This window comes from Geotrypetes seraphini, chromosome 6, assembly GCF_902459505.1.
Source record: "Geotrypetes seraphini chromosome 6, aGeoSer1.1, whole genome shotgun sequence".
In the NCBI taxonomy this organism is placed as follows: Eukaryota; Metazoa; Chordata; class Amphibia; order Gymnophiona; family Dermophiidae; genus Geotrypetes; species Geotrypetes seraphini.
The window spans coordinates 24,902,139-24,927,876 of record NC_047089.1 but is presented as its reverse complement, the minus strand read 5'-3'; the positions used below and the strand labels follow the sequence as shown (position 1 = coordinate 24,927,876).

At 43.7% G+C, this 25,738-nt stretch overlaps 1 protein-coding gene across 3 annotated transcripts in view; it reads right to left on the bottom strand.

Annotated features, from left to right (window-relative positions):
* Positions 1 to 25,738, bottom strand: part of FOLH1B (folate hydrolase 1B) — a 104,774-nt gene that overhangs the window by 14,420 nt on the left and 64,616 nt on the right. For all 3 annotated transcript variants that reach the window (XM_033950123.1, XM_033950122.1, XM_033950121.1), the window contains exons 6-13: positions 21,236 to 21,422; positions 17,916 to 18,009; positions 14,622 to 14,717; positions 13,019 to 13,104; positions 9,313 to 9,432; positions 7,926 to 8,008; positions 3,510 to 3,573; positions 1,934 to 2,001 (exon numbers count right to left, since the gene is read on the bottom strand). In XM_033950123.1, coding sequence (XP_033806014.1) covers positions 1,934 to 2,001; positions 3,510 to 3,573; positions 7,926 to 8,008; positions 9,313 to 9,432; positions 13,019 to 13,104; positions 14,622 to 14,717; positions 17,916 to 18,009; positions 21,236 to 21,422 — 798 coding nt within the window. The remainder of the gene's footprint in view (positions 1 to 1,933; positions 2,002 to 3,509; positions 3,574 to 7,925; positions 8,009 to 9,312; positions 9,433 to 13,018; positions 13,105 to 14,621; positions 14,718 to 17,915; positions 18,010 to 21,235; positions 21,423 to 25,738) is intronic.

The window sequence follows — 25,738 nt, the reverse complement described above, 5'->3', positions numbered from 1 at the left end:
ACCACCGATATTCATTGGAATTTAATTGGCCAGTTTGGAACCAGGCCACACAAGGATGTTATGAGGCAGTTAGGGAGGGGCTGGCAAATATGTGGTTGCCAAAAATGTTCGGTGCCGGCACCCACATAGATAAGCAGGCATATAGGACTGCACAGAAAGCAGTCCTAATTATGCCCTCTTAGTTCTGCGGGTGTCAACATGGAATATTACAGCCGCTTTAAGTATTGGACTAAAGTGTACCAGTATCCTCCCCCCCAGAATATCAACAAACCTCTCCTTCTAATCTCCCTCCCTTCTACCCTCCCTTCTGGATCATGAACCCCCCTCCCCCCAGACCCAGAGGATCCCCCGGGCCAATCTGACTGATCCCTGGTAGCCTAATAGAGAACAGGTCGAAGTGATTCCCATTCACTCCTGCTTCTCATGGCTGCCCCTTCAAAATGGCTGCCTCAGCCTCTAGTGTCGCAAGATGGCGGTTAGAGGCTGCAGCAGCCATTTTGAAAGGGCAACTGTGATGAGAAGAAGTACGTGGGCATCGCTCCTGCCCATTCTTTACTACGTCACCAGGGATTGGGCAGGAAGGCCCAGAGGTAATCCTGAGGGGAGGGGGAAGTATGTTGATATTCTGGAAGGATGAAAGGGAAGGAAGGAGGGGTATTCAGAATTGTGGGATATGGTTGGGACTAGAGAGTTGCACGGGGACAGAAATCCCACCCATCTCTGCCCATCCCCGCCAGGATCCTCTCCATCCCCACCTGTCCCCGTCAGGATCCTCTCCGTCCCCACCCATCCCCGCAAGGAATTACCTCCATCCCCGCCCGTCCCCATAAAAAGCAGCAATTATTTCTGACAGAATCATCAATTCCACAGTTTCTTTTGTGTTTGCGCTGCTGTTTTCCTTGTGGAATCTCTTTGGTGGAGCCCTTTTTTTGTTTTCTGTTCAGGTAATTAACTTATAAACCCCCTCTTTTACTAAGGCTGATGTGTCCATTATATTATATGGACAAACCCTGCTTCCAAAGCCTTCCATCCCTGTGGGAGTCCCGTTGGCTAGAGGGGGGTCCCCGTGGGAGTCCCGTGGGCCAGAGGGGGGTCCCAGTGGGAGTCCCGTGGGTTAGGGAGGGATTCCTTCGGGAACCCCGCAGGACCCGCGGGATTCCCGTGATCTCCATTCCCATGCAGACCTCTAGTTGGGACCTGGCCAACATTCTCGGGTGGGTCCCAGCTGACATGAACCCATACAAGGCCCGGTGGCTAGCACATGCTGAATTAGCCCCAGATATCCAATGCTGGCACCCAGAAAAGGCATGGCATTTAATATTCAGGCCTAACTTTACCCACAGTACATAGCATTTTATAAAATGCTGACCGTTGCAGGCTGAATATTGACTGGAATGTCTTCTTATGTTGTTATTTGGGGTTTTTTTTTTTTCTTCAGGGGATATGATTATACCGTCAAGACAACATTGTTCCTTGTTTATTTATTTAATTAGTTTTCTATCCCGTTCTTTCCAAAGAGCTCAGAAGGGGTTACAGGTTAAACAAACAGTTAGGTTATGATTTGTCATAATTACAGTACCAGTAATTGGTTTTAAGAAAGTTTGGACAAGTTTCTGGAGGAAAAGTCTATAGTCTGTTATTGAGAAAGACTTGGGGGAAGCCACTGCTTGCCCTGGATCGGTAGCATGGAATGTTGCTACTCTCTGGGATTCTTAATAATAATATTTTGATTTATATGATCAAGAAACTGTTTTATTTTACTTTGGTGATTATGATAAACATATCTAGGGCTTCAACATAGTACCTGGCGGGCCACATGTGGCCCCTGGGACGCAAGTTTGAGACCACCAGACTAAGTGATAAGTCAATGCAGTCACGAATGCGTATAGCAGTGTTAAAGTATCAGTACTACCATTAAATAAAAAATATTTACCTCTCTGGTCAGGTTGTATGCCAGTGAATACATCAGCGGTGTACAGTCAACTCTGAGAGTATAGTTTCCTGAAACACAATGAAAATCAGCCGAGACTACAACGAAAATCAATCATTCATTTGCTTTCTGTTTTTCTCACTTTAATTTTATCCTTACTGCTGAAAATTTGCAAAGGAAAACAAGCCATTCTGATAACTTTAAAGCTCCAATCATATTTAAGGGTTGATTCAAAAATAAAACTTGTTAAGGAAAAATTAGTATTAATTTTGACCTGTAGAACATTTTTGAAATTGGACAATTCATTGACACTTAAAATAAAAGTTAACTATTGTAATGTTCTTATGATACAACTCAATAATTAACATTAATGGGGGGGTGGAAGTTAGATGACCCCCCCAGTTATTCACCCCCATTCCAAAGGAACCCCCACATCTGTCATAACCCCTCCCACAGCAGACTCCAAATTAATGTCCTGCCATTGGAAGCCCCCTCCCCCCAATTCATGATTTCTCCCTGGGCATGCCATCATTTTGAAGGAGCCTCCTGAAATTACCTCTGGAGGTGACCAACATGGCCAAGCCCTCCGCTACCTGGACTCCATCCCTTTAAGGGCACCATTTTTCCTACAGGTCTCAAACTGGGCATGACTGAGTGGACCTATTCACGCCTTCCTGAAGATATCCCTCCCCCCAACACTACATGAAAAGGTAGCCCCTATGGGAGGTGGGAGGGGTGTCTTGATTCTGCCAGTGGAGCTGAAGGAGGTTTTGAGGATTGGGTAGGTGTCTGGAAATAGATGATAAGCATAAATCAAAGTGCAGTAAAAGAAAACATAGCCTCTTGATACTATTGGTACTTGGGTACTCAGTTTGGTCCCAGAAAGCTACAGGTCTCCAGAAACCAAATGCACCAGTGCTTCCAGATGGTTGATGGACAGCAACTGTTTCTGTTTCCATATACAGTTCAGCCTTCTCTTACACATGGATTCATTCTGTAGCTCCTCAGTATCTCTCTTTTCTTATCTCTCCCTCCACCCTGCCCTGGGTACTCTGTTCATCAGGTAATTCTCATTTATTGTTACCCTTCTCTTCCACTGCAAAACTGCAGACTCCATTCCTTTTATCTTGCTGCACCAAATGCCTGGAATAGATTTCCTGAATCGGTATGTCAAGTTCCGTCTCGGGGCCTAATGGCGTGCCTAGGGTATGTGACACCTCCCCATACACAGAAAATATTTTTAGTAATTCCCTAGGCGCCTACAATGTAGGCCAGGTTTTCAAAAGCCTACATTATTGACGCCTCAGTACTTCAGAGAATTGCGCCTAAAGGTGCCTAAATCCTTCTCTGCCCCCTAAACACACCTACTTTGGAGATAGACGCCTATATTATGTAGAACCATGCTTAAGAAGATAAGTGTCTATCACCCATATAATTTTTACTTTTTAAAAATTATGATCATATTAAGCTCATAATTGAAGCCAATATATTAAATTAGGTGTCTAACATAGGTGCCTCTTTATTTAGGTGCCATACAGGTATCTATCTTTAAGCACCTTTTATAGAATTTCCTTCTTACCTTCTACAGAAGAGTCTGCATTGATATAAGCCACCCCACGTGCCTGGAGTATTTTGACATTCTCCTACAAGAAAGCAAGATAACAAGTGAAAGGAAATAATGAAGATTCAAGTTAGAGCATCCAAAGCTACATCTTCTCTCCATTCGTAGGAGGACATCAACATTCCTTTGCAATCATGGGTAAAACGCAGTTATAAATTACTGCAATAACCATGTTTGGAAAATGTCCAAGGACAACATCAAAGCTCTATCAGAAAAAAAAAAAGTCTAACAGTATACCATAATAGCGACAATGTAATTTTCTTTTCCTTGAGTTTCAAAATGATATAAAAATAGTTGAAGCCTACCCTGACCTCCATTTCTCGATCCTGTCTCTCTAATGGACTCTGATTAGAGAATGATACGGTGACAAAATTCATCATCGTTCCCGTCCCCACATCTTCATGTCGTTCTTTAAGGAAAGAGGGAAGAATCAGAGTATGAATGGCCACAACCACTGACCTGCAAGCTTTGCTTTGAAGAATGCTGGTGTAGAAGGACTGAGGATGGAGCAGACACTACAGAATGACAGTCTCTGATATCCAGGGCAGATATTGTGATGTCATAATGCCTCATTCCACCAGTGCCTAAGAGGCAATCACATCAGTGATGTCACAATGGCTTCATTATCCTTGGCTCACATAAGAATCAGAATATGAATGGCCACAACCACTGACCCACAATTGCTTTGAAGAATGCTGGTGTAGAAGGACCGAGGTTGAAATAGACACTAGAAAATGACATGGGATTATTTCCCGCGGTTAACCGCGGGGACGGGAACGGTGATGAATTTTGTCACTGTGTCATTCTCTAACTCTGATCTCAGACATTCATTTTAGGTCCATAACCTTAGAGCTTCTTCTATCAAACTGCGCTAGCAGTTTTTACTGCAGACAGCCGTGCTGAATGGCCCACGCTGCTCCTGACGCTCATAGGAGCTCTATGAGCGTCGGAAGCAGCGCGGGCCATTCAGCACGGCTCACCACGCTACAAACTGCTAGCGCGGTTTGATAGAAGAGGCCGTTAGTGTCATCCTGGATCTAGAATTATTTTTTGTTTATCACTCCTATAAAATCTGTAAATCTTCATTCAAGCTTATTAAAATTTGATATTCCACCTTATCAAAAATTCAAAGCAGTTTTACATAAAATTTAAAGCAAAACATAGGGCTTCTTTTACTAAGGTGCGCTAGGGCTTTAACGCGCAGAATAGAGTGTACTACATTGCCGCACGTGCTAGACCTTAACGCCAGCATCGAGCTGGCGATAGGTAATTTCCTGCGTGCGCTAAAAACGCTAGCGCGCCTTAGTAAAAGGAGCCCATAGAAACGACATACAATTTAAAATAATACAGGAAAACAACAAAACTGAGATTACAAGACTAACAGGCAGACCTTGACAAGCTGGCACAAGAGGAGAGGGGAGAACTACAAAAATTTGGATAGGAAAGAACGGAGATGGGAAAGACAAGAGGGAGGGGGAATACAGGTTTTAGCTAGGAAGGCAAGACTGGCATTAACTTAAAACGTCCTTAAAAGGACGGTCATACTTCAAAAGCGTCTTTAAAAATAAATGTTTTTAGGCTGGACTTAAATTTCTATAACGATATGATCTCTCTTATATAGTGCGGCGCCAAGTTCCAAAGCGATGGGGCAGAGACGGAAAAAGTATCGTTTCTCATCGTATTAATATGTCTTAATGAGGGGATTGAAAGCAGATTTTGGTGAGCTGATCGAAGAGAGCGCTGAGAGGAGTGTGGGATCAGAAGGCTATTAATGAATTCGGGCTACTTTCTTTTTTTTTTTTTTATTACTTTATCTTTATTGAGTTTAAATTATATGATAACACAATCATAATGAAATAAACCAGTATCCACCATACAATACATAACATAAGAAAAAAATTAAACATTCTTTCTACTGTTAGTTAGTCCACAAATATTAAGGGAGAAGTATCATAAATCGGAGACTAATTAATCGGGCTAGTTTCCTGTTGAGATCACCTCGTTATGCGTTTGCAGTTCCGATACGAATTGCGGCAATTACATCTTCATTTCACCTAGTCCACTTGATTACACGCTGTAATGCAAGGTCGCTCCAACTTTGATACATATCAAATAACACAAAATGCAAACACAATAAAAAACCTGAATCATAACAGAAATAAAATACATGGTTGACTTAGGTGTTGCTAGGCGTCCGAGGTTAAACCTGGCCTAAAATACCGGCACCTACTTCTGTAATGCCTAGCGACGCATAAGCACGGTTCATAGACAACCGCGCGAAAGACAAAAGCGCGCGCTGACAATTGAGCGCAGCGCCTGCCGCCGCGCTACACTAAATTACAGTTTTTAGGGGCTCCGTCGGGGGGTTTTGTTGGGGAACCCCCCCAGTTTACTTGATAGACATCGCGCCGGCGTTATGGGAGGTTTGGGGGGTTGTAACCCTCCACATTTTACTGTAATCTGAACTTGTTCCCTAAAAACAGGGAAAAAGTTTAGTTTTCAGTAAAATGGGGGGGGTTACAACCCCCCACACCCCCCACAACGCCCCCACAACGCGGCGCGATGTCTATTAAGTAAAGTGGGGGGGTTCCCCCCTACGCCCCCCCCGTCGGAGCGCTAAAAACAGTAATTTAGAGCGGCGCGGCGGCGCACACTGCGCTCAATTGTCTGGGCGCGCCTTTGTCCCGGCGTGCTTTTGACCTGACACCCATAAGCACCACTAGATATGATTCTAGAACTGGTACCTAGCAGTTCCTTCACAATCACGCAGAGTATTACCTGCAATATAGGCACGCTTAGGCACCGTGGAATCAGACCCTTCCTGCCTACAAAATGGGTTGCTTCAACGCTCATTTCGTTTAATGGTGACCTGCTAATGGCAGCATTAGTTCTTGGCCTTTAATGCAGAAAATAGAAAGAGGGGCATAATTACTCCTCAATATAAATGACCTAAGCATATGGTAAAAACCCCTTTTTGCCACAGCTTCTAGATCAGTGTCTTGCAAACTTTCAGGCCGGCGGCACGCTAAATCCAGTGCACCAGCTGGAAGACACCCGAAAGCTGGCGGAGGCCCATCTGGCCATGACCCGCTTCGGTGGAGGGATAAGAACATAAGAATATCCTTACTGGGTCAGACCAATGGTCCATCAAGCCCAGTAGCCAATCCAGGTCACTAGTACCTGGCCAAAACCCAAGGAATAGCAACATTCCAGCATCTCAAAGAATAGTAAGATTCCAGAACCCCAATGAGAGCAACATTCCAGAGCTGAGATTGTGATGTCATAATGCCTCATTCCACAGTGTCTCAGAACCAACCTCATCAGTGATGTTACAATGGCTTGATTGTCCTATACTTGGCTCACATAAGAGTAGCCTTACTGGGTCAGACCAATGGTCCATCAAGCCCAGTAGCCCGTTCTCATGGTGGCCAATCCAGGTTACTAGTACCTGGCCAAAACCCAAGGAGTAGCAACATTCCAGCATCTCAAAGAATAGCAAGATTCCGGAACCCCAATGAGAGCAACATTCCAGAGCTCAGATTGTGATGTCATAATGCCTCATTCCACAGTGCCTCAGAGCCAACCTCATCAGTGATGTTACAATGGCTTGATTGTCCTTCACTTGGCTCACGTAAGAACATAAGAATAGCCTTATTGGGTCAGACCAATGGTCCATCAAGCCCAGTAGCCCATTCTCACGGTGGCCAATCCAGGTCACTAGTACCTGGCCAAAACCCAAGGTGTAGCAATATTCCATGCTACCAATACAGTGCGGGGAGAGGAGGAGAGACACCAGCCAGGAGGAGAGTCATCTGCGCCGGCTGACTCTCGCTGCGAGAGGCACTTCCTGTAGGCAGTCAGTTGGCACAGAGGACTCTCCTCCTCGCCAGTGTGTCGTGGCACACCTGAAATCTCAGGACGCACACTGATGTGCCTTGGCGCACAGTTTGCGAGACACTGTTCTAGATAGTGAGAGTTACTCAACAGGGGCTAACTTCCGAGGTCCTTTTTTTCTCCTACTGAAGACAAGTTTTGTTTTGCCTTTGCCTTTATTTTTTTTCCCGTTCCTCTCTGAGTTTCATGAGCGAAACTAAGCAATTTGGAGACATTGCCTCTGAGTATCGTAATGTAACAATTCTGATGGCACCAAAAGCGACCTCTTCCTGCCCATTTCCAGAAATGTAGTTTGGCTGTAAACAACCCAAGGCATTTTAAACTAATGAGGCATTCCAAAACTCTGCATTAGCTACATAAAATCAATCTCTGCGGTAGGAACGACATAGGTCAGGGAAACATGCCCTGAAATATAGACGCAGCACCTAGTGGGAGTGAAGGTAATAAAGATACTTGTGTTAGACAGAGTTACTGACTTACTTCAGCCCACTCAGTAGAACCCAAGAGCCCAAATTCTTCAGCATCCCAGCTTGCAAATATCATAGTCCTTCTGGGTCTCCATCCTGCAGCCATCAATAACAGCACAGAGACAGATCCATAAGCATTCAATCTATTTTACTGCTGAAAGATACCAAGGCATACTTTATGATAAACACACGCTTTGGTGAAAAGGTCATGAAAACCAAGAAAGCAATATTTCTACGAGTGACTCCAACTCCTTAAGGGAAAAGTGCTCTTGGTCATGCTCGATAGCTTTCAAGGAAGTACATCATTTTTAAACGGAAATATATTTGTTTCCTAATATCTGACCTTCGCAAGGTGCTGAAACTGTTATTCTTGTTAGATAGGTGAAAAGAGATTCAAAAGCAGAAATACCTAACTAGCGATACCTTTTTCAAATTTTGATGGGTAGATGAAATATGTCAATATTGGGTTCAGAATATTATTGGGAGAAAAGTTGGGTACAATTCCATTCTCAAGTAACATAAGAACAGCCTTACTAGGTCAGACCAATGGTCCATCAAGCCCAATAGCCCGTTCTCACAATGGCCAATCCAGGTCACTAGTACCTGGCCAAAACCCAAGGAGTAGCAACATCCCATTATCTCAGAGTAAGCAAGATTCCGGAACCCCAGATAGTAGCAACATTGCATACAGAATCCCCAAAGAATAGCACGATTCTAGAATCCCAGAGTAGCAACATTCCATACAGAATCCCCAAAGAGTATCAAGATTCTAGAATCCCAGAGAGTAGCAACATTCCATACAGAATCCCCAAAGAGTAGCAAGATTCTAGAATCCCAGAGAATAGCAACATTCCATACAGAATCCCCAAAGTGTAGCAAGATTCTAGAATCCCAGCGAGTTGCAACATTCCATGCTACCAATCCAGGGCAAGCAGTGACTTCCCCCATGTCTTTCTCAATAACAGACTATGGACTTTTCCTCCAGGAACTTGTCCAAACCTTTCTTAAAATCAGCTATGCAATCCGCTCTTAGCACAACCTTTGGCAATGCGTGGCAGAGCTTAACTATTCTCTGAGTGAAAAAATATTTCCTCCTATTGGTTTCAAAAGTATTTCCCTGTAACTTCATCGAGTGTCCCCCTAGTCTTTGTAATCTCCAAATCTTGGATTTTTTAGGGCTATTAAACAATGGAGGGCCGCCGTGCATGCATGGATGTCAATGTGATGAAGTCATGCATCTGCGTGATGTCCTCGAGTCATTGTCCATGCACTTCCTGATGCCCTCAAGCTGAAGCCTCCAATTTCGTATGCGTTTGGCTCGCAAAGTTTGCGAGACACTAGTATACAGTATGTGGATCTTTATTTATACAGTGGTTTTGTGCTCCCTCTAGAGTCACTACCTGTCTTCATTAGCTTCCCGGCACTCCTGACAATCTCATGAACAACTGCTGCCCCACTCTGGGGATCGATGCCGCCGAAGACCCATGAATCACGGTGACCTCCCAGGATAACATATCTGTCTGGGAAATAAAACTTTCAAGTTCATGTAAGAATAAAAAGATACAGATATTCTTATAATAGGAGCATTATCAATTGCGGTATCTCATAAAATTGTTCTATGCCAAAGATGTTGTTTTGGGTTTTTTATTTTTTACAGTGTCTGATCAGATATATCCTCCTACTGAAACAAGCCATCATAATGCAATCTCTATGGGGTTCAAACAGTCTAAAATAAATAACGATTTATATTGTTCTCTTCTAGGAATTTTGAAACAACAAAAGCAGTGCATAAGTTAGGATACAAGTCAACTGGATCTAGTTCAGTGGTCTCAAACTCAAACCCTTTGCAGGGCCACATTTTGGATTTGTCGGTACTTGGAGGACCAAAGAAAAAAAAAAAAGTTAATGTCTTATTAAAGAAAAGACAATTTTGCATAAAGTAAAACTCTTTATAGTTTATAAATCTTTCTTTTTGGCCGAGTCTTAATAATAATATTGTCATTTATAGCTAAGGAGACCTATGATCAAGAAACTATTTTATTTTACTTTTGTGATTATGATAAATATACTGATGGTCACAAAATAGTACCTGGCGGGCCGCACGTGGCCCACGGGCCGCGAGTTTGAGACCACTGATCTACATCAATGTTTAAAAGCTATTTTGCATTGAATTATCAACTCTGGTTTAAAACAATAATAATAATCATAATTTATTTTCTTGTATACCAGTAGTTCTAGGTGGTTCACAACAGCGAAGAAACCAAGACATTTCAGTTAGAAATACAATCTTGAACACACTACATTCTAATACATCAATTAATATAACATAATTAAAATTGGATTTTAAAAATACTCAGCTATGAATACATCAGTAACAAAAAAATTGCTATAATAAAAAGTTCGAAGATAAAAACTGTTAAAAACGCAACCTGATAAGAAAAGGAAACATATACTTCTCTTTTGAGGAGAAGGTAAATATCAAATGAGCACACCTGCGGGCACCCATCGCCGTGTCATTCCCTACCCTACCCTACCCTAGATCGCCAATATACCTATTACTGGGAAAACAGAACAAATGGGGTACACACACAGAAACTATATGCTAGCAGAATGCCACCCCATGGTCACACATGGAAAAACACAGACCCACACTGGGCCCACAAATTAGAAAGAAAAATTTTAAGAAAAAAAAAAAAAATAATTGGGAACCTCAAGACGTCAGACCTGTCATGCACTCCAATAGTGGAGAAGTAAAAACAGAAACCTAATTCCTGTTCTACTGAGCAAGGCTGCCTCAGTGCTAAATCTTCATTTTTCTTGTTAACAGCGCTGTTTGGTTTTTGAGTTTGGCATTGCCCTTTTCGCGGTATGGTTTTTGCAAATGACGACAACATCAATGTTTTTACAGTGATGGTGGCAACAATTTTCTTTTTGAATATTTTTTTCCTGTTGTGTTTTTGCTTCTCGCCTTAAACTTTCTGTTCACTCATGTCCTTGTTTTGCAAATTCCTATCTTTAGGGATCTCAGCCTTGGGATTAGCACCAAAATGTGGCCGACAATCTCATTTTTCTCTCTCTGGCCTCGATGCACTAAACAGGGTTGGTAAGACCGCGTGGGTCTGCTGCCAGTGGCATAGTATTGGGGGGGGGAGCTTTGCCCCAGGTGCTGTCTTGGTGAGGGCACAGGCACCCGTCCTCCTCTCTGCCCCCTGCTCCTTCACCACCCTCCACCCCACTACCACGTTTGCGCAATACTTCACTTCCCCGTGCCTCTGTAACGTTCCTGGCGTGAGCAGTATCCCCCAACCAGCTGTCGCGCCAGCTTCGGCTCTTCATCTGTTGCCACTTCCTGGACCTGCGCCTAAGAAGTGATGTCAGAGGAAGAGACGATGCTGGTTGCGACAACAGGTTGGAGGTTGCTGCTCACGCCAGGAACGTTACAGGGGAAGGAAAGCGGTGCACATGGCAGAAGGGGGCAGGGAAGAAGCGTTTAGAGGTGGGGGTTGAAGAAGAGGGTGGGGGAGGGGCACCACTGCCCTGGGTGCATCTCACCCGCACTATATCTCTGTCCGATATTTGGTCCATTCCAAAAGAACAACTGATGCTCAAACAAGCTTGCATGCAAATGATTTCAGCGGAGGTTTGTCGTAATCCCCATTCGATCCCGCTGATGAATCGCTGTGAGAGTGACTCTCACACATGCACAGAACTGGCAGGGGAAGCCCGAACAGCTGAGCTGAGCCCGAATGAGCCCCTGCACTCAGTTGTTCGGGGCAGGAGACCCTTCTAGACCCAAAAGCTCTCAATATTCTAGTTCATTCTTTGATCATTCCCATTCTAGACTACTGCAATTCCCTCTATCAAGGAATCACCCAAAAACAGATCAGGAGACTACAGATATTTCAAAATACTGCTATTAAAATCATCTTGAAGGCTAAAAAATTTGACTATGTCTCTCCTCTTCTAAAAAAAAGCTCATTGGTTGCCTATCACACATAGAATCTCATTCAAAACACTCACTAGCATTCAAAGCTCAACCTAATCACTCTCCCATGTTCATTGACAGGCTTTTAATCTCTCATGAATCCTCAAGGTCACTGGGATCCTCTAACCAACATCTCTTGAGTATTCCCTCAATTAGACAGCTATTCTACGATACAACATGAAAAACTATTTACTAAGTAGTTGCGCCCACACTTTTGAACATCCTTCCCCCTAACACTATGACAATAAACTAATTTAAACAATTTCAAAACCAATCTTAAAACTTTTCTTTTCAAAGATGCCTAGGAGATTTATGATCGATAATGGAAAAAAAAAAAGAGAAAAACGCGAAGCTGACTATTCCTGACATTCCCTCTCGCTGGTCGTATTTTTCCTGTACCCTATCTTTTTATTTTTGATATTGTACCCTTACCCTCTTCCCTTTTGTTACAACCTTTTTTTTGTCCTATCTGTCACTATTGGTTTGTTCATCTTTCTCCCGGGTTTTTAATTAATTTTTAAGATTGTAAAGTTGTAAACCACTTTGGTTTGTAAAAGTGGTATATCAAGTCTGAATAAACTTGAAACTTTTTATTTTCAATGGCCACAGATGTGGTGCTTGTTACCCATACACAATGTCTGTCCCCATTAAAAAAAGTCATTCTGGGACAATCAGGGCCTTAGGTCACCTTACTGGTGCATCCTGGGATGCACTAGGGAAGGGCCTAAGACTCTGATTGGCCTGGGTACTTAAGGCCTCTCCAAAAGGAGGGGCTTAAGGTATCCAGGCCAATCAGGGCCTTAAAATTCAAATTTGTGACCAATGGATTTTCCTTCCTCAGTCATCTCATGCCCCAGCCAATCAGGTTTGAGGACTCACTATTATAAAGACAAACTGCAGACCTCACAACGTACTCTGAAGAAAACCACAGCATGATGGCTGAAACATCGGTTCCTCCTATCCAGACACAGCCAGACCTGGATAATTGCAACAATCATGATGCCAGCTACAGAAGCCAAAGAGAATACAATGCTAACTAAGTCATCTTTTATTTTATCTTTTCAATTAAATGTTGTTTTTTAAGTTAAAATCTCAGATTTTATGAGGCAAACTAGCATTACCTTGTTCAAGTGCTCCTTTTAGAGTGCCAATCACATTGTAAATTCTTGTTACTCTATTGATGGTATGGATGTGCATTCTGACCTTCCTAAAATAATAAAGATTAGTTCATAAAACTAGGTTTTCAACACTTCAGATCACAAGTACCTGGCAAAAACCCCAAACAGTAGCAACATTCCATACAGAATCCCCAAAGAGTAGCAAGATTCTAGAATCCCCAGAGTAGCAACATTCCATGCTACCGATCCAGGGCAAGCAGGGGCTTCCCCCATGTCTTTCTCAATAACAGACTATGGACTTTTCCTCCAGGAACTTGTCCAAACCTTTTTTAAACCCATCTACGTTAACTGCTGTTACCACATGCTCTGACGAGTTCCAGAGCTTAACTATTCTTTGAGTGAAAAAAGTATTTCCTCCTTTTTTAAAAGTAAAATGGTATGGTGGCTGTATTAGTCCACTCTTCAAGGTAATATGTAGAAATGAAACAAAAACATAAAGGAAAAAAAAAAAAGAATACCTTTTTTTATTGGACTAACTTAATGTAATTTATGATTAGCTTTCGAAGGTAATCCCTTCTTGATCTGAGGAGGTTTTTATCATGCAATGCCATACTGTCACCTTTTTCGCCCACTCTGCTATACATAGTATCTTACTTATTATCCATCCCCCCCCCTTTTTTACAAAACCGCGATTGCAGTTTTTAGCGCAGGATGGTGTGCTGAATGTCTGTGCAGCTCCCGACACTCATAGAGTTCCTATGAGTGTCAGAAGCAACGCAGAGCATTCAGTGCGCTGGCCTGCGCTAAAAAATCACTATTGCGGTTTTGTAAAAGGGGGGGGGGGATATATTTGCCATATTATGTCTACCACGCTACAAATTCACATGCAATGTCCACTCCACAATACTTGGCATCCCATGTCCACCATGCTAGGCTCTACCATGTTAAATGCCATATTTTCATGTCATAATAGGTTAGCCACGCTTGCATAGTATGGGCTCTTTTTACGAAGCCGCATTAGCGGTTCAACACGCGTAATAGCGTGCGCTAATTTGCCAGCCGCGCTAGCCGCTAACGCCTCCTCTTGAGTAGGTGTTAGTTTTCTGGCTAGCGCGGGGGCTGGCGCGTGATGAAAAGTCCCGGGCGCTAAAGCCGCCAATGCGGCTTCGTGAAAAGGAGCCCTATGTTTACCATGACATGTTTGCCATGCTATGATTATATATACTGTATATAATACTAGGGGCTCCTTTTCTGAAGGCGTGTTAGGGCCTTAACGCACGGTACAGCGCGCTAAAATGCCGCACACGCTGGCCACTACCGCCTCCTCTTGAGCGGGCGATAGTTTTTCGGCTAGCGCGCGATAAATGCTAAGGCAGCCATTATATTCTATGGGTCACTTTAGCATTTACCGTGCCTTATTAAAAGGACCTCTATGGTTGCCATGCCAAGCTGCCATCCTAAGTTCATGCTATGTCATACCATACCATGTTTGTCAAATTATGTTTTACCATGCTTGTTATGTATGTAAACTTGTAACCCGTTCTGAGCTTTCCTGGAAGGAAGCGATATAAAACCCAAATCAGTACATAAAAAGTAACTAACTTACTGCGTGGAATAGTTTGCTGTAAACCCAGGCCCGATGTTATAGGACACGTTAAGATTTCCTTTCCAACTGTTTGGTGGTGCGGGTCCTCCCATGTTCCTGTTTGAAAAATCCAAGACTCCTCAAATACTAACATCCCATATTACTAATCAATCAATTACTGCAACTGCAGTGATAAATGTGTGCTGGGAGCATCAATGCTCAAAAAGTTAACCCTTATGATCTTTAAATATATATTTTTTTAATGAACTGCACAGGTACACATAGAAAGGGGGAAAACGCCTCAGAAGTTGCAGGGCAAACGTTGCTCTGGAGCTATGAAGGGGAGCTTAAGTTGCTCATTAGCTCCCCTCCAGTCACCTATCACGGGCGAAACAACCCCCTTAATTGTGACTTAAAAGGTAGTCCAAAACCAAAAATCAATAGTCAAAAGCAAGCGTCACTTATCTTGGCTTTAAAGTGGAGTGAAACGTCACGTCGCGATGCTAGCTTTGCTTCAGCTCCCTCGCTGAATTAGTGGGTAGCCAACGATGGCCAACGTTTCATGATCTGCCGATCATTTCTTCAGGGCTCTTAAGTGGTTTTGACGCTCAGAGTAGAGAATGACACGGTGACAAAATTCATCACCGTCCCCGTCCCTGCGGATAACCGCGGGAAACCATCTTCATGTTATTCTTAAAAGAGAGAGGGAAGAATCAGAGTACGAATGGCCACAACCAATGACCCTCAAGCTTTGCTTTGAAGAATGCTGGTGTAGAAGGACTGAGGTTGAAACAGACACTACAGAATGACAGTCTCTGGTATCCAGAGCAGATATTGTGATGTCATAATGCCTCATTCCACCAGTGCCTAAGAGCTAATCACATCAGTGATGTCACAATCCTCATTATCCTTGGCTCTCATAAGAATCAGAGTATTAATGGCCACAACCACTGACCTGCAAGCTTTGCTTTGAAGAATGCTGGTGTAGAAGGACCGAGGTTGAAATAGACACTAGAAAATGACATGGGATTATTTCCCGTGGTTATCCGCGGGGACGGGAACGGTGATGAATTTTGTCACCGTGTCATTCTCTAGCTCAGAGTCTACGGGGACAGTTCATTCAAAAATTATATTTAAAGGCCATAAGGTGCTCCCAGCGCACATTTATCACTGGAGTTAGAGTAATTGATTGATTTGCATATTTTTTTCTCGTTCCTGTTCAATTTTTGTTTTGTCATCCCATATTACTATACAGAAATGATAAGAAGTTAACTGTATATATTATCCCAGAAGGAAGAAACTAATTGGATTGTAATATTGAATAAACTGTTGAAAGAACAAGAAAAAATATTAGGAAAGGGCTTGAAGTTTTGCTGAAAAAAAAGATACCAAGTAATTAACATTTCATGCAGAAACATAGCTAACCCCTCCTCCCCCTCCCCCTCCCCCCCCCCCGTGCAGTTTATAGAGCCAGCCGAAGCGGTAAAAGCTCTGACGCTCATAGAATTCCTATGAGTGTCGGAGCTGTTACCGCTGTGGCTAGTGCTAAAAACCGCGCTACAATTTTGTAAAAGGGGGGAGGGCAATTTAAAATAGGAGAGATTAGAGATGCTAAATAAAAACCATGGGCTAGATTCACTCAGCAAACCGAACATGTACCGATCGGTTTGCGACCCCTTTGCGACCCGATTTCCCTCCGGCCCGATTCACTAACCTCTCCTGCGATGCGCTTCTGATCCGCGCATGCAAATGAGGGGAACAGCATGCAAAGTAGGCAGGGACCCGATCCACAAAACAAACTTCGCAATCCGACTGGGCTGGCCGATCAACCCGAGAAGCGACTGCTGGGGGCCAGTCGCAAATGTCCTTTCCGACTCTCCTGCTCCATTGCCACCCTGCTCTTTGCCCTGCTCTCTGCATGCCTTGCTCTCTGCTGCCCCGAATCTCTTCTGCCCGCCACCCTGCTCTCCCCAAATCGCCGCCCGAATCTCTCCTGCCTGCCACCCTGCTCTCCCCTAAATCGCCACCCGTCCTTCCCTGCACTGCGAGCCCGTGGTTTTAACCCGCAGGTTTAAAGGAGGTTAAAACCACGGGCTCGCTGGGTTACAAAAGTAAAATAAAAGTAAAAAACACCACCGACACAGGAGTCAGCTCTGCCGGTGCAGTGAATGCTTTGAGAAGGGAGGCAGGGTTTCAAGGGCTGGCTGTTAAAGTGTCTCTGAGTTTTTGAGTTAAAAAAAGATGGTTTCTGCCCTTCCCTAGGAGAGTAGGAGAGTTGTGGCACGAAACCACACCCCCCAAAAAAAAAAAAACGGACACAAAACACATGCACAGACCATCTGCAGGGAAAGCAGGTGGTCTGCGCATGCATCAGGATCGTACATTAGCGATCCGTGCGGGCAGAGGGGGGGCGTTCCTCTGATCGCCCTCATTTGAATTTTTTGCTGTTGTGAATCGGTCAGGCCTGCTAGAATCGGCCACGGATCGGCCACAGAAGGCAGGCTAGTGAATCTAGCCCCATATTTTTTATCACTGCAAAAATTACATTCATATTCTGTTCACCTATTGCAGTACCAGGGGATTAAATATTAGGACTTTATGATCTTAGTTAAGGACTATAAATGATAATTTTATCAGCTTTTTTTAAATACATAACAATACTCATTAAATGGCCATGGCTAAATGCTTCAAATTATTTAGTAGGATTCCAACCATCAAGATCTATAGGGACCTCAGCAGCGTCACGCCAGGGCTGAAAGACTCATTGCCTTTAAGCTTTGCACCCCACTTTCGTCATCCATCACCAATTACTTCACTTTCTTATTTTTGTTGAATTTATCACATTTCGTCTAAATTCTATCCACTATATCCTATCTGTACAGCATCCCAAATTGTATATCCACTGGAATAGCCCAATCCCATTCCCTAAACTATACTACACCATTCTTCTTGTAACTCCTCTGGAAATGTTCTTCTTCTTGTAACTCTTCTGGAAAAGTCCAGAAGTCTCTTTGTAATCATCCTGGAAATGTCCAGATGTCTCGTTTGTAATCCGCCCAGAACTGCAAGGTTGAGGCGGAATAGAAATCAGTAATGTAAATCAGTACTCATCATAATAAACTATTGTTATCTCGGGGAATGCTCTGTTTGGCCCTAGGATTGTCTCAAGGATTGTCCTCTTTGATTAGCCAGCCCCGTCACTTTGACAGATCTCATGTTCTATCAAAGAGGATTAATCATATTTCTATCGGATAATGATACTCAAGAAATCAATTGGTTGCAGGTCTAGCTTCTATCAGCACAGCTTGGGCTTACCTTAGGAGTTTCTCGGCATCATGGTAACCAATAGGGTGAACTGGGATCTTTGGAAGCCCTACGCCTTCTGTTGCACCATATCGGAAGGCGTACTCTGGAGAAATAAGACAAACACTCATTTTTTTAGTGGGGGCAGGGAGTTTGAGAAATTGAAACAGTTTGAATTAATCTCTGAAGTCCTTCACTTAAATTTTAGCAGCTTGGCTTATGCATTGTTACAAAGAACTGCAGTAATCATTAAGGACCAGATTCAATAAATGGCAACTACATTGTAGGCGTCACTCTATAATGCTATCAATCATCTTATAGAATCACGCCTAGTGGCACCTAAGCAGACTTAGGTATTGCTTGACATCTTAGAGATAGGGCTCCAGAATATTAGGCTTGGCTTTACCAGGCCTAATTTACCAGCACCTAACTTAGACGTCTAGCAATGCCTAGGTTGACCATGCCTAGTCTCTGCCCCTAATCACAACTACTTTTTAGGTAGGTGTCATTAGGTGTTAGAGGATACCTGGACTTAGGCGTCGCTAGGTGCTGCTCTGAGTTCCATGAGTTAAATCATTTTTGCAATTAACTTAAATGGTCAATTACCATGCCATTTAAGCTAATTACAACAATTTGCGTTGCACGCAGATCTTAGTTAGGTGTTGCTCAGTGTCCAGGATTAGGGCACCTAGCAGTGTCTAACCTAGGCGCCATTTATAGAATTTGGCCCAAATTTCATGCTTACTGCAAGGTAAAAAGCACTACCATGGGGCACGTTCAGGCATCCCAAGATGTGTTTGGGGACAGAGAGCAGGCATGCACAGTGGTCAGTGCAGCCACATTGGTGCACTGCAGCCGATTTGCATGAGAGTAGGGTGGGAGCCCTTACTGCCTAGAACATAGATATTGGTAAGGGCTCATGTAGAGAATGACGTGATGGCAGATAGCCGCGGATAACCTGCCGAAACGGTGTGGGGGGGGGGGGGGGAAATGTGCTCACTGCGGGCATGGGGACGAGGCCATCCTTTGCCCCGTGGAGCAGTGAATGGCCTTGTCCCCTCTTTCCCTACTTACCTATGGCCAAATCTATCTCCCTCACTCCCTCCCCCTTACTTTCGCGGCGCTTTAGTAAAGAAACTTACTGAAGCCGGCGAAGCCTGCCTGCCTGCAGTCGCGTGTGTGTGGGCAGAAGTGTCTCCTCTGACACAACTTCTGGTTGTGTCAGAGGAGAAACTTCCGCCCACACACACGCGACTGCAGGCCGTCTCCGCCGGATTCAGTAAGTTTCTTTACTAATGGGCCACGAAGGTAAGAGGGAGGGAGGGAGATTCTCGGGCCGCTGAAGGGTGGTGAGGTGGTGAGAGGGAAGGGTGGATGCTGTGGGGACGGGGCGGTGAAGGGGACGGGGACGGGGTGGTGAAGGGGACAGTGGTCTGGTGATGGGACAGTGACGGGCACAGATTTTTTTCCCTGTGTCATTCTCTAGGCTCATGGTCATGTGCTGATGGGGAAAATAGCACGTGGCCATTAATGGATGAAATAGGATATGTGGCCATTTTATAGCCACGCTAAAAGTAACCTCAGCACACGGGAAAGCCCTGTGGTAGTAATAGCGCTGGACATTGTTTAGTGCTAGGGTTACCAGATTTTACTTTAGTAAAATCCGGAACCCCTAGACCCACCTCCAGGCATGCCCAGTTACACCCCAGTCCCTCTCCAATCCCACTCTAGCCCCACCCCCCGCTGTCTGCTCTCGTCGGGTGCACATGATGTCACTGCATGGCATGCGCGCATGCGCGGATGCCTTCCTGCCCAACGCGATTTTGAGGAAGCTTTTCAAAACCCGGATGGATGCTACGGTTTTGCGAAAGAGGGGGGGGGGGGGAGATAAATTTGGCATTTTAATGCATCAATGACATTATTCACCTATTTTGTTTTCTCACTGAATTTTGATTGAGGGTTCTACGTATAATAGTTTATTTTTGTTATTTTGGCAGTGCGGTAGCAATAGCAAAACGGGGGACCTTGTCGGCATCCCAGAAGTGGTAGATTATTTGAAACTTTATTTATTACGATCTACATTCCCCTTGATTAATCTCAGGAATGTTGAAGAATTCGGATCCATTCATTCTTCAAACATTATACAACATTCTTGCATTCAAACATTATGCATTCTTCAAACAGCGTTTCTGCCACATCGGTGTGATCAAGGACTTCAATTACTGCTGGAAAGATAAGTGCACTTAGCTTTTATTTTTCTACATTGAGATATTTACACTGCTATAATTGGAAAGATAATTCATATAAGTTAAGCTGGAATATTTGTGGCACCTACTGACATTTTCTCAAATATGGGAAGGGAGGGGTTTTTTTTGACCAGTGATGTGTTCACGTCGTCTGACGATTTAATTATCAGAAGAGAGTTGCCAAGAGTGGAGATGGAATAGAATCTTCCACAGAGGCTTGTGCAACACTGAGGGTTCCTTTTACTAAGGTGCACTAGGGCTTTGATGCGCGCTAGACCTTAACGCCAGCATCGAGCTGGCGTTAGTTCTAGAAGCGTAGCGCGTGGTAATTTCCTTCGTGCGCTAAAAACACTAGCGTACCTTAGTAAAAGGAGCCCCGGGGGGGGGGGGGGTTTCTTCCTTTACAGATAGAAGTCCTTGATTATTTCTTTTTTTGTTTTCTATGTTTATTGAAAGGTTTATTTGGTAGTGTGAGGGAGTCAGGGATTCTCCCTCATAGGTGATGTTATATCAGTGGATAGCAGAGGGCGCTGGCCAATTAGTGGGGTGGGGGCGGGGGAGTCGGCAAGGCAGGAGAGAGTGGGCAATCCTCCTGCCGATTTTCACTGGCTTGGGGGGAGTACTGGTTCATTGAAACATGTTGGGGTGTCATTGGTAGTGGTGGTGGGGGGGGGGTGCATGCATAACGTGTACCCCATCTGTGCCCATTTAAAAAAGTGCCGGTAAGACAGGCAAGCGAGTGGTCTTGACCAGCCACTTTTGTTTAATCGCTTTTTTTTGTGCATCGCCGAGCGATGTTAGTGCATCAGTCGCTTGGGTAGTTCACATAGGGTTTTAATATTAAATAGCTAATTTGCATGGCCGGATTAGAAAAGGGGCGATTGAGGGAAGGAAACAGCAAGTGCTGAGCTGTTTTGTGCATAGGGTTGTCAAATGCGACGGTCACTATGGCATTCAAAACGGGTTTAGCGACAATCGCTGACTGTAGTGCATCTGGGCCTAGGTGCCTAACCTTAAGCAAGCTTTTGAGAATTATCCCCTTAAAAGAGACCCGTTTAAGAACCTTTTCTCATTTATACATCTTACCTTTTGCAGGATAGCCTGGAGTCAAAGGATCTCCTGCACCATTCAGGTTTAGCACATTACCACGTTGAACTCCATCTCCAGGAAGATTCCAGCCATGTGGATAAGGATCTACCCCGGGTGCACAGTAATCAGCTGGGTCTGAATAAAGGATAATTCCCTTGGCGCCTGCCAACTGTGCGTTCTTAACCTGCAAACAAAAGTTTTCTTTTTAAGAAGGTCGAAGTTTGACCCAGATCCTTGATGCTAACTAAATGCGCTTGAGTCGAGTCTCTTTCATTTGAAAGGAAACTCTGCAATGAGAGGGCATAGGATGAAGTTAAGAGGTGATAGGCTCCGGCGTAATCAGATGAAATACTTTTTTATAGAAAGGGTGGTAGATGTGTGGAACAGTCTCGCAGAAGAGGTGGTGGAGACAGAGACTGTGTCTGAATTCAAGAAGACCTGGGATAGACACACGTGGGATCTCTCGGAGAGAGAAAGAGATAATGGTTACTGCAGATGGGCAGCTCTATGACCTCACAATGCAGGTGCACAGAGCCTTAGCCTATAGGAAGAGGAGATGCAAATGTTAAGAACCTTAGCCAATAGGGAGAGGAGGAGATAATGGTTACTGCAGATGGGCAGATTAGATGGGCCATTTGGCCTTTATCTGCCATCATGTTCCTATGTTTTCATTCTCGTTGGAGGATAAGCAGTCCCACTCATGGACAGATGGGTATTCCTTGACCTCACTAGGATAATTCAAGAGAGGAAAGAAGAAATTTCTGGCATTCAGATACTAAGAGGTTCTTTTCAACTATGTCACCCCTGTAAAAATGTGGTGGTGATTTCTTGTACATAATATGTCTTATTGAAGCTAAACAATCATTGCATTTCATTTATTATTCTTTGTTTGAGATTGTTCAATGGAATCTTAGGTATGGGCTTTTGACAAATATTGTATCCTTTCTTTTGTACATTAGGGTGTTCTACGGTAGTATGCAAAAAACTCAACCTTGTCGAATTTTTTCCCCACAAGGCTTATTTTTGTCCACCTGGTAAGTCTTGCTCATGTGTCAAATTTGAGCTTGATTAGATAATATTCAGAGGCCACCTCAACATGCACTGTTTGTATGTTGTGAATGTAGGTGATTGCACATAATTAGTTTGTATGGTGTCGTCTAGTTTGCAATCTGCACCCAAAAACTGGCTCCTTGGGAAGTCAGTCTGTCAGCTGTCAACCGCTAGACTGTCATGTGGACAGGATGTTCTTCAACTAGTCAATTTTCATCACTATGAAGAAGGAAAACCTTTACCGGTATAAGTCAGCGATGATGGTATGGGATTGAGCCATGATACCAACACAAACTACATACATAAAACTGTTGCAAAGAAGGCGCTCACGGCCATTTCCAGATATCTATGGTTTCTGTCGAAGCACCTAGAAGAATCTCACCAGAAACAAAGATCTGAATGGTGCAAAACTTAGTGTCCACCATTGCCAGACATTCCATGACATCTCATGCATACAGATAAAATGGAACCTGTGGCCTCTGAAAGTCTTATAACACAGAGAACAGCCATTTTTGATCTCTTGATTGAAGGAGGATCAACAAAATTGAAAATATTCCTGAAGAAACATCCCACAGAATGGACTGACGATCCAGTTTTCAAAAAACGTTGGAACTGGGCATCCAAACTGACTGTTGTTAATGATGCAGCAGAATGAGGGATAAGCCTCATTGAAAAATACAACAATACTTTTGCCAAAAGATGAAGAACAGAAGCAATTTGTTCTTCGGCCAGTAGCCAGCCACCGAAAGAAGTTTCCTTCTGCATCAAAGGTGGCTCTTATGTCATAGACCGTTGACCATTTGTCGAGTGCACAAGAATTCCGATATACTGTTAAGCTTAATGATAGTTTGAAAAATGACACCCTCTTATACGAACGTAGTATGGGTTTTAGCGCCAGCAGCAGCGGTAACTGCTCTGATGCTCATAGAATTCCTATGAGCGTCGGAGCAGTTACCGCCGCTGCCGGCGCTAAAACCCACGTAAGAGGGGGTTAGTGACGTGTGGAGACCCCTAAATTTTGTTTAAGTCAAATTTTGTGTGTTTTTCATTTTTATATAAAGGAATAAAATTAGCCTAGTGGACAAATGAAATGTGTTAATTCATTTTTTTGGACCGCCCTAATGGGACTATATTTTCCTGCTGCTTCTAGGGTTGTTACTACTGGTTTCCCTTTGTTTATCTTGGGGACTGAGTGCCACATTTTGATGGACTTACATTGCTTGAATTGTTTTATTTTTGTGTTGTGTTTTTCTTTTCAAGTGTTCTTCCTATATTACCATGTAAATGCAATTTAAAAAGAAAGAAACGCAAAAGGTGTCGACCAGATACATCTAGTATGTAAGATGTGGAACTAGGAGCAAAAAGAACAAATGTATTAGGTTATGAAAGTAGTAAAAGCAGGATTACGACAAGAAAACATTTCTCCATAGCAAGTGTGGTGAATACTGCATTTAGAGCAGCAGTAGAGGTAGTATAGGGCAGGGATAGGCAATTCCGGTCCTCGCGAGCCGGAGCCAGGTCAGGTTTTCAGGATATCCACATTAAATATGCATGAGATAGATTTGCATCTCAAGGAGGCAGTGCATGCAAATCCATCTCATACATATTCATTGTGGATATCCTGAACACCTGATCTGGCTCCGGCTCTCGAGGACCGGAATTGTCTACCCCTGGTATAGGGGAAGGGACTTGTATACTGCCTTTTTGTAGTTTTACAATCACACTCAAAGAAGTTTACATACCTGTACAGGTACTTCAAACATTTTCCCTGTCTGTCCTGGTGGGCTCACAAACTATCTAATGTAACTGGGGCAGTAGAGGATTAAGTAACTTGCCCAAGGTCACAGGGAGTAGTGCAGGTTTGAACCCACAACCCCAGGGTGCTGAGACTGTAGCTTTAACCACTGTACCACTCTAGAAACCAAAATGTAGCAAAAGTGAGCCAACAAAGCCATTGTGACATCACTGATGATGCATTGGTGGAATGAGGCATTATGACATCACAATACCAGCTCTGGTTATCATTCATTTATTCAATTTTCTATACTGTTCCCCCAGGAGAAGCTCAGAATGCTTTACATTAAATTTTTTAGGTACTCATGCATTTTTCCCTGTCTGTCCCAGTGGGCTCACAATCTATCCAATGTACCTGGGGCAATGGGGGCTTCTCCCTCCCAATGCATCTTGGGATTCAGTGGGAGGGGCCAAAGGCCCTGAATGGCTCAAAATGAGTCCGGGGATGTGGGAAGGAGCTGAGGAATGGGGGGGGGGAGGGATAAGGGGGGGCATAGGTGTCAGGGGAGGTCTGGGTATGTCCAGGATGTCAGGGTATGCTGGGGATGTCAGGGAGATGTCAGAGGGGAGGGTGTAGGGTCTCCACCGCGGGCTATACACAGCCAAGTGATTTCCACTTTTATTGTTCTGTCGGAAAAATATGGAATGAAAAAAGAGAAAAATCACTGGACTATGCCCCCCTTTTATAAAACTGTAGAATGGTTTTTAGCGCTGGCTTTGGCAGTAACAGCTCTAATGCTCATAGAATTGCTATGAGTACCAGAGCTGTTGCCACCATGGCTGGCACTATAAACTGCGCTATGGTTTTGTAAGTGTATAGCCCTCAGTGGAGACTGCCTCAAATTTGTTGGTTAGGCTGAGAACTTTTCAGTGGTCCCTCGTATATATGTTCTAATATTAATTATGTTTTTGTCTATACATTTGCAAGCTGGTTTTTAATTATATATGTATATCCAGTATGGTAATTCTTATGTTCTTATATAACCTTTGTAGTTCTTGGCATTTGGATCCCTGATGCAGGCTCGGTGGAGCCGAAGCACAGACTGTGTCGGGTCTAATCAATTTGCATAAATAAAGACGCCTTTCAAGGAATAGTCCCGACTTTCAGTTTTCGCCATTTCCCCGGTTGGAATGTTTTTGTAACTCCTCTTTTTTTTTTTTTTTTTTGGGGGGGGGATTGTTCTGCTTGTCCTTGTGGAGATTTGGTTCCTTTTTTTCTTTTGACTGTCTAAGCTTGTTAAAACCATATCAAGAGTCATCATCTTTGATTTAGCTTCTTGGACCCATTAAGGGAGAGTGAAAATTTGCTAATACTGAAGCAGGGTGGTGGATCACTGGAACAAACTTCCGGTGCAGGTGATCAAGGCCACCAGCGTGCTCGACTTTAAGAATAAATGGGACAGCCACGTGGGATCCCTACGAGGGTCGAGTTAAGGAACCAGGTCACTAGCACTCAGACCTAATGAGGTGGGTCAGTAGAGTGGGCAGACTTGATGGGCTGTAGCCCTTTTCTGCCGTCATCTTTCTATGTTTCAGGGTTTTAAAACAGCATCTGCCGGAACTTTGATTCTTCTATAAAGAGACTTCTAAGTACTCTGCTTAAATGATGGTCCAAATTAGGGTTGTGCCACATTCTTTAACATATAAAGGGCAAGG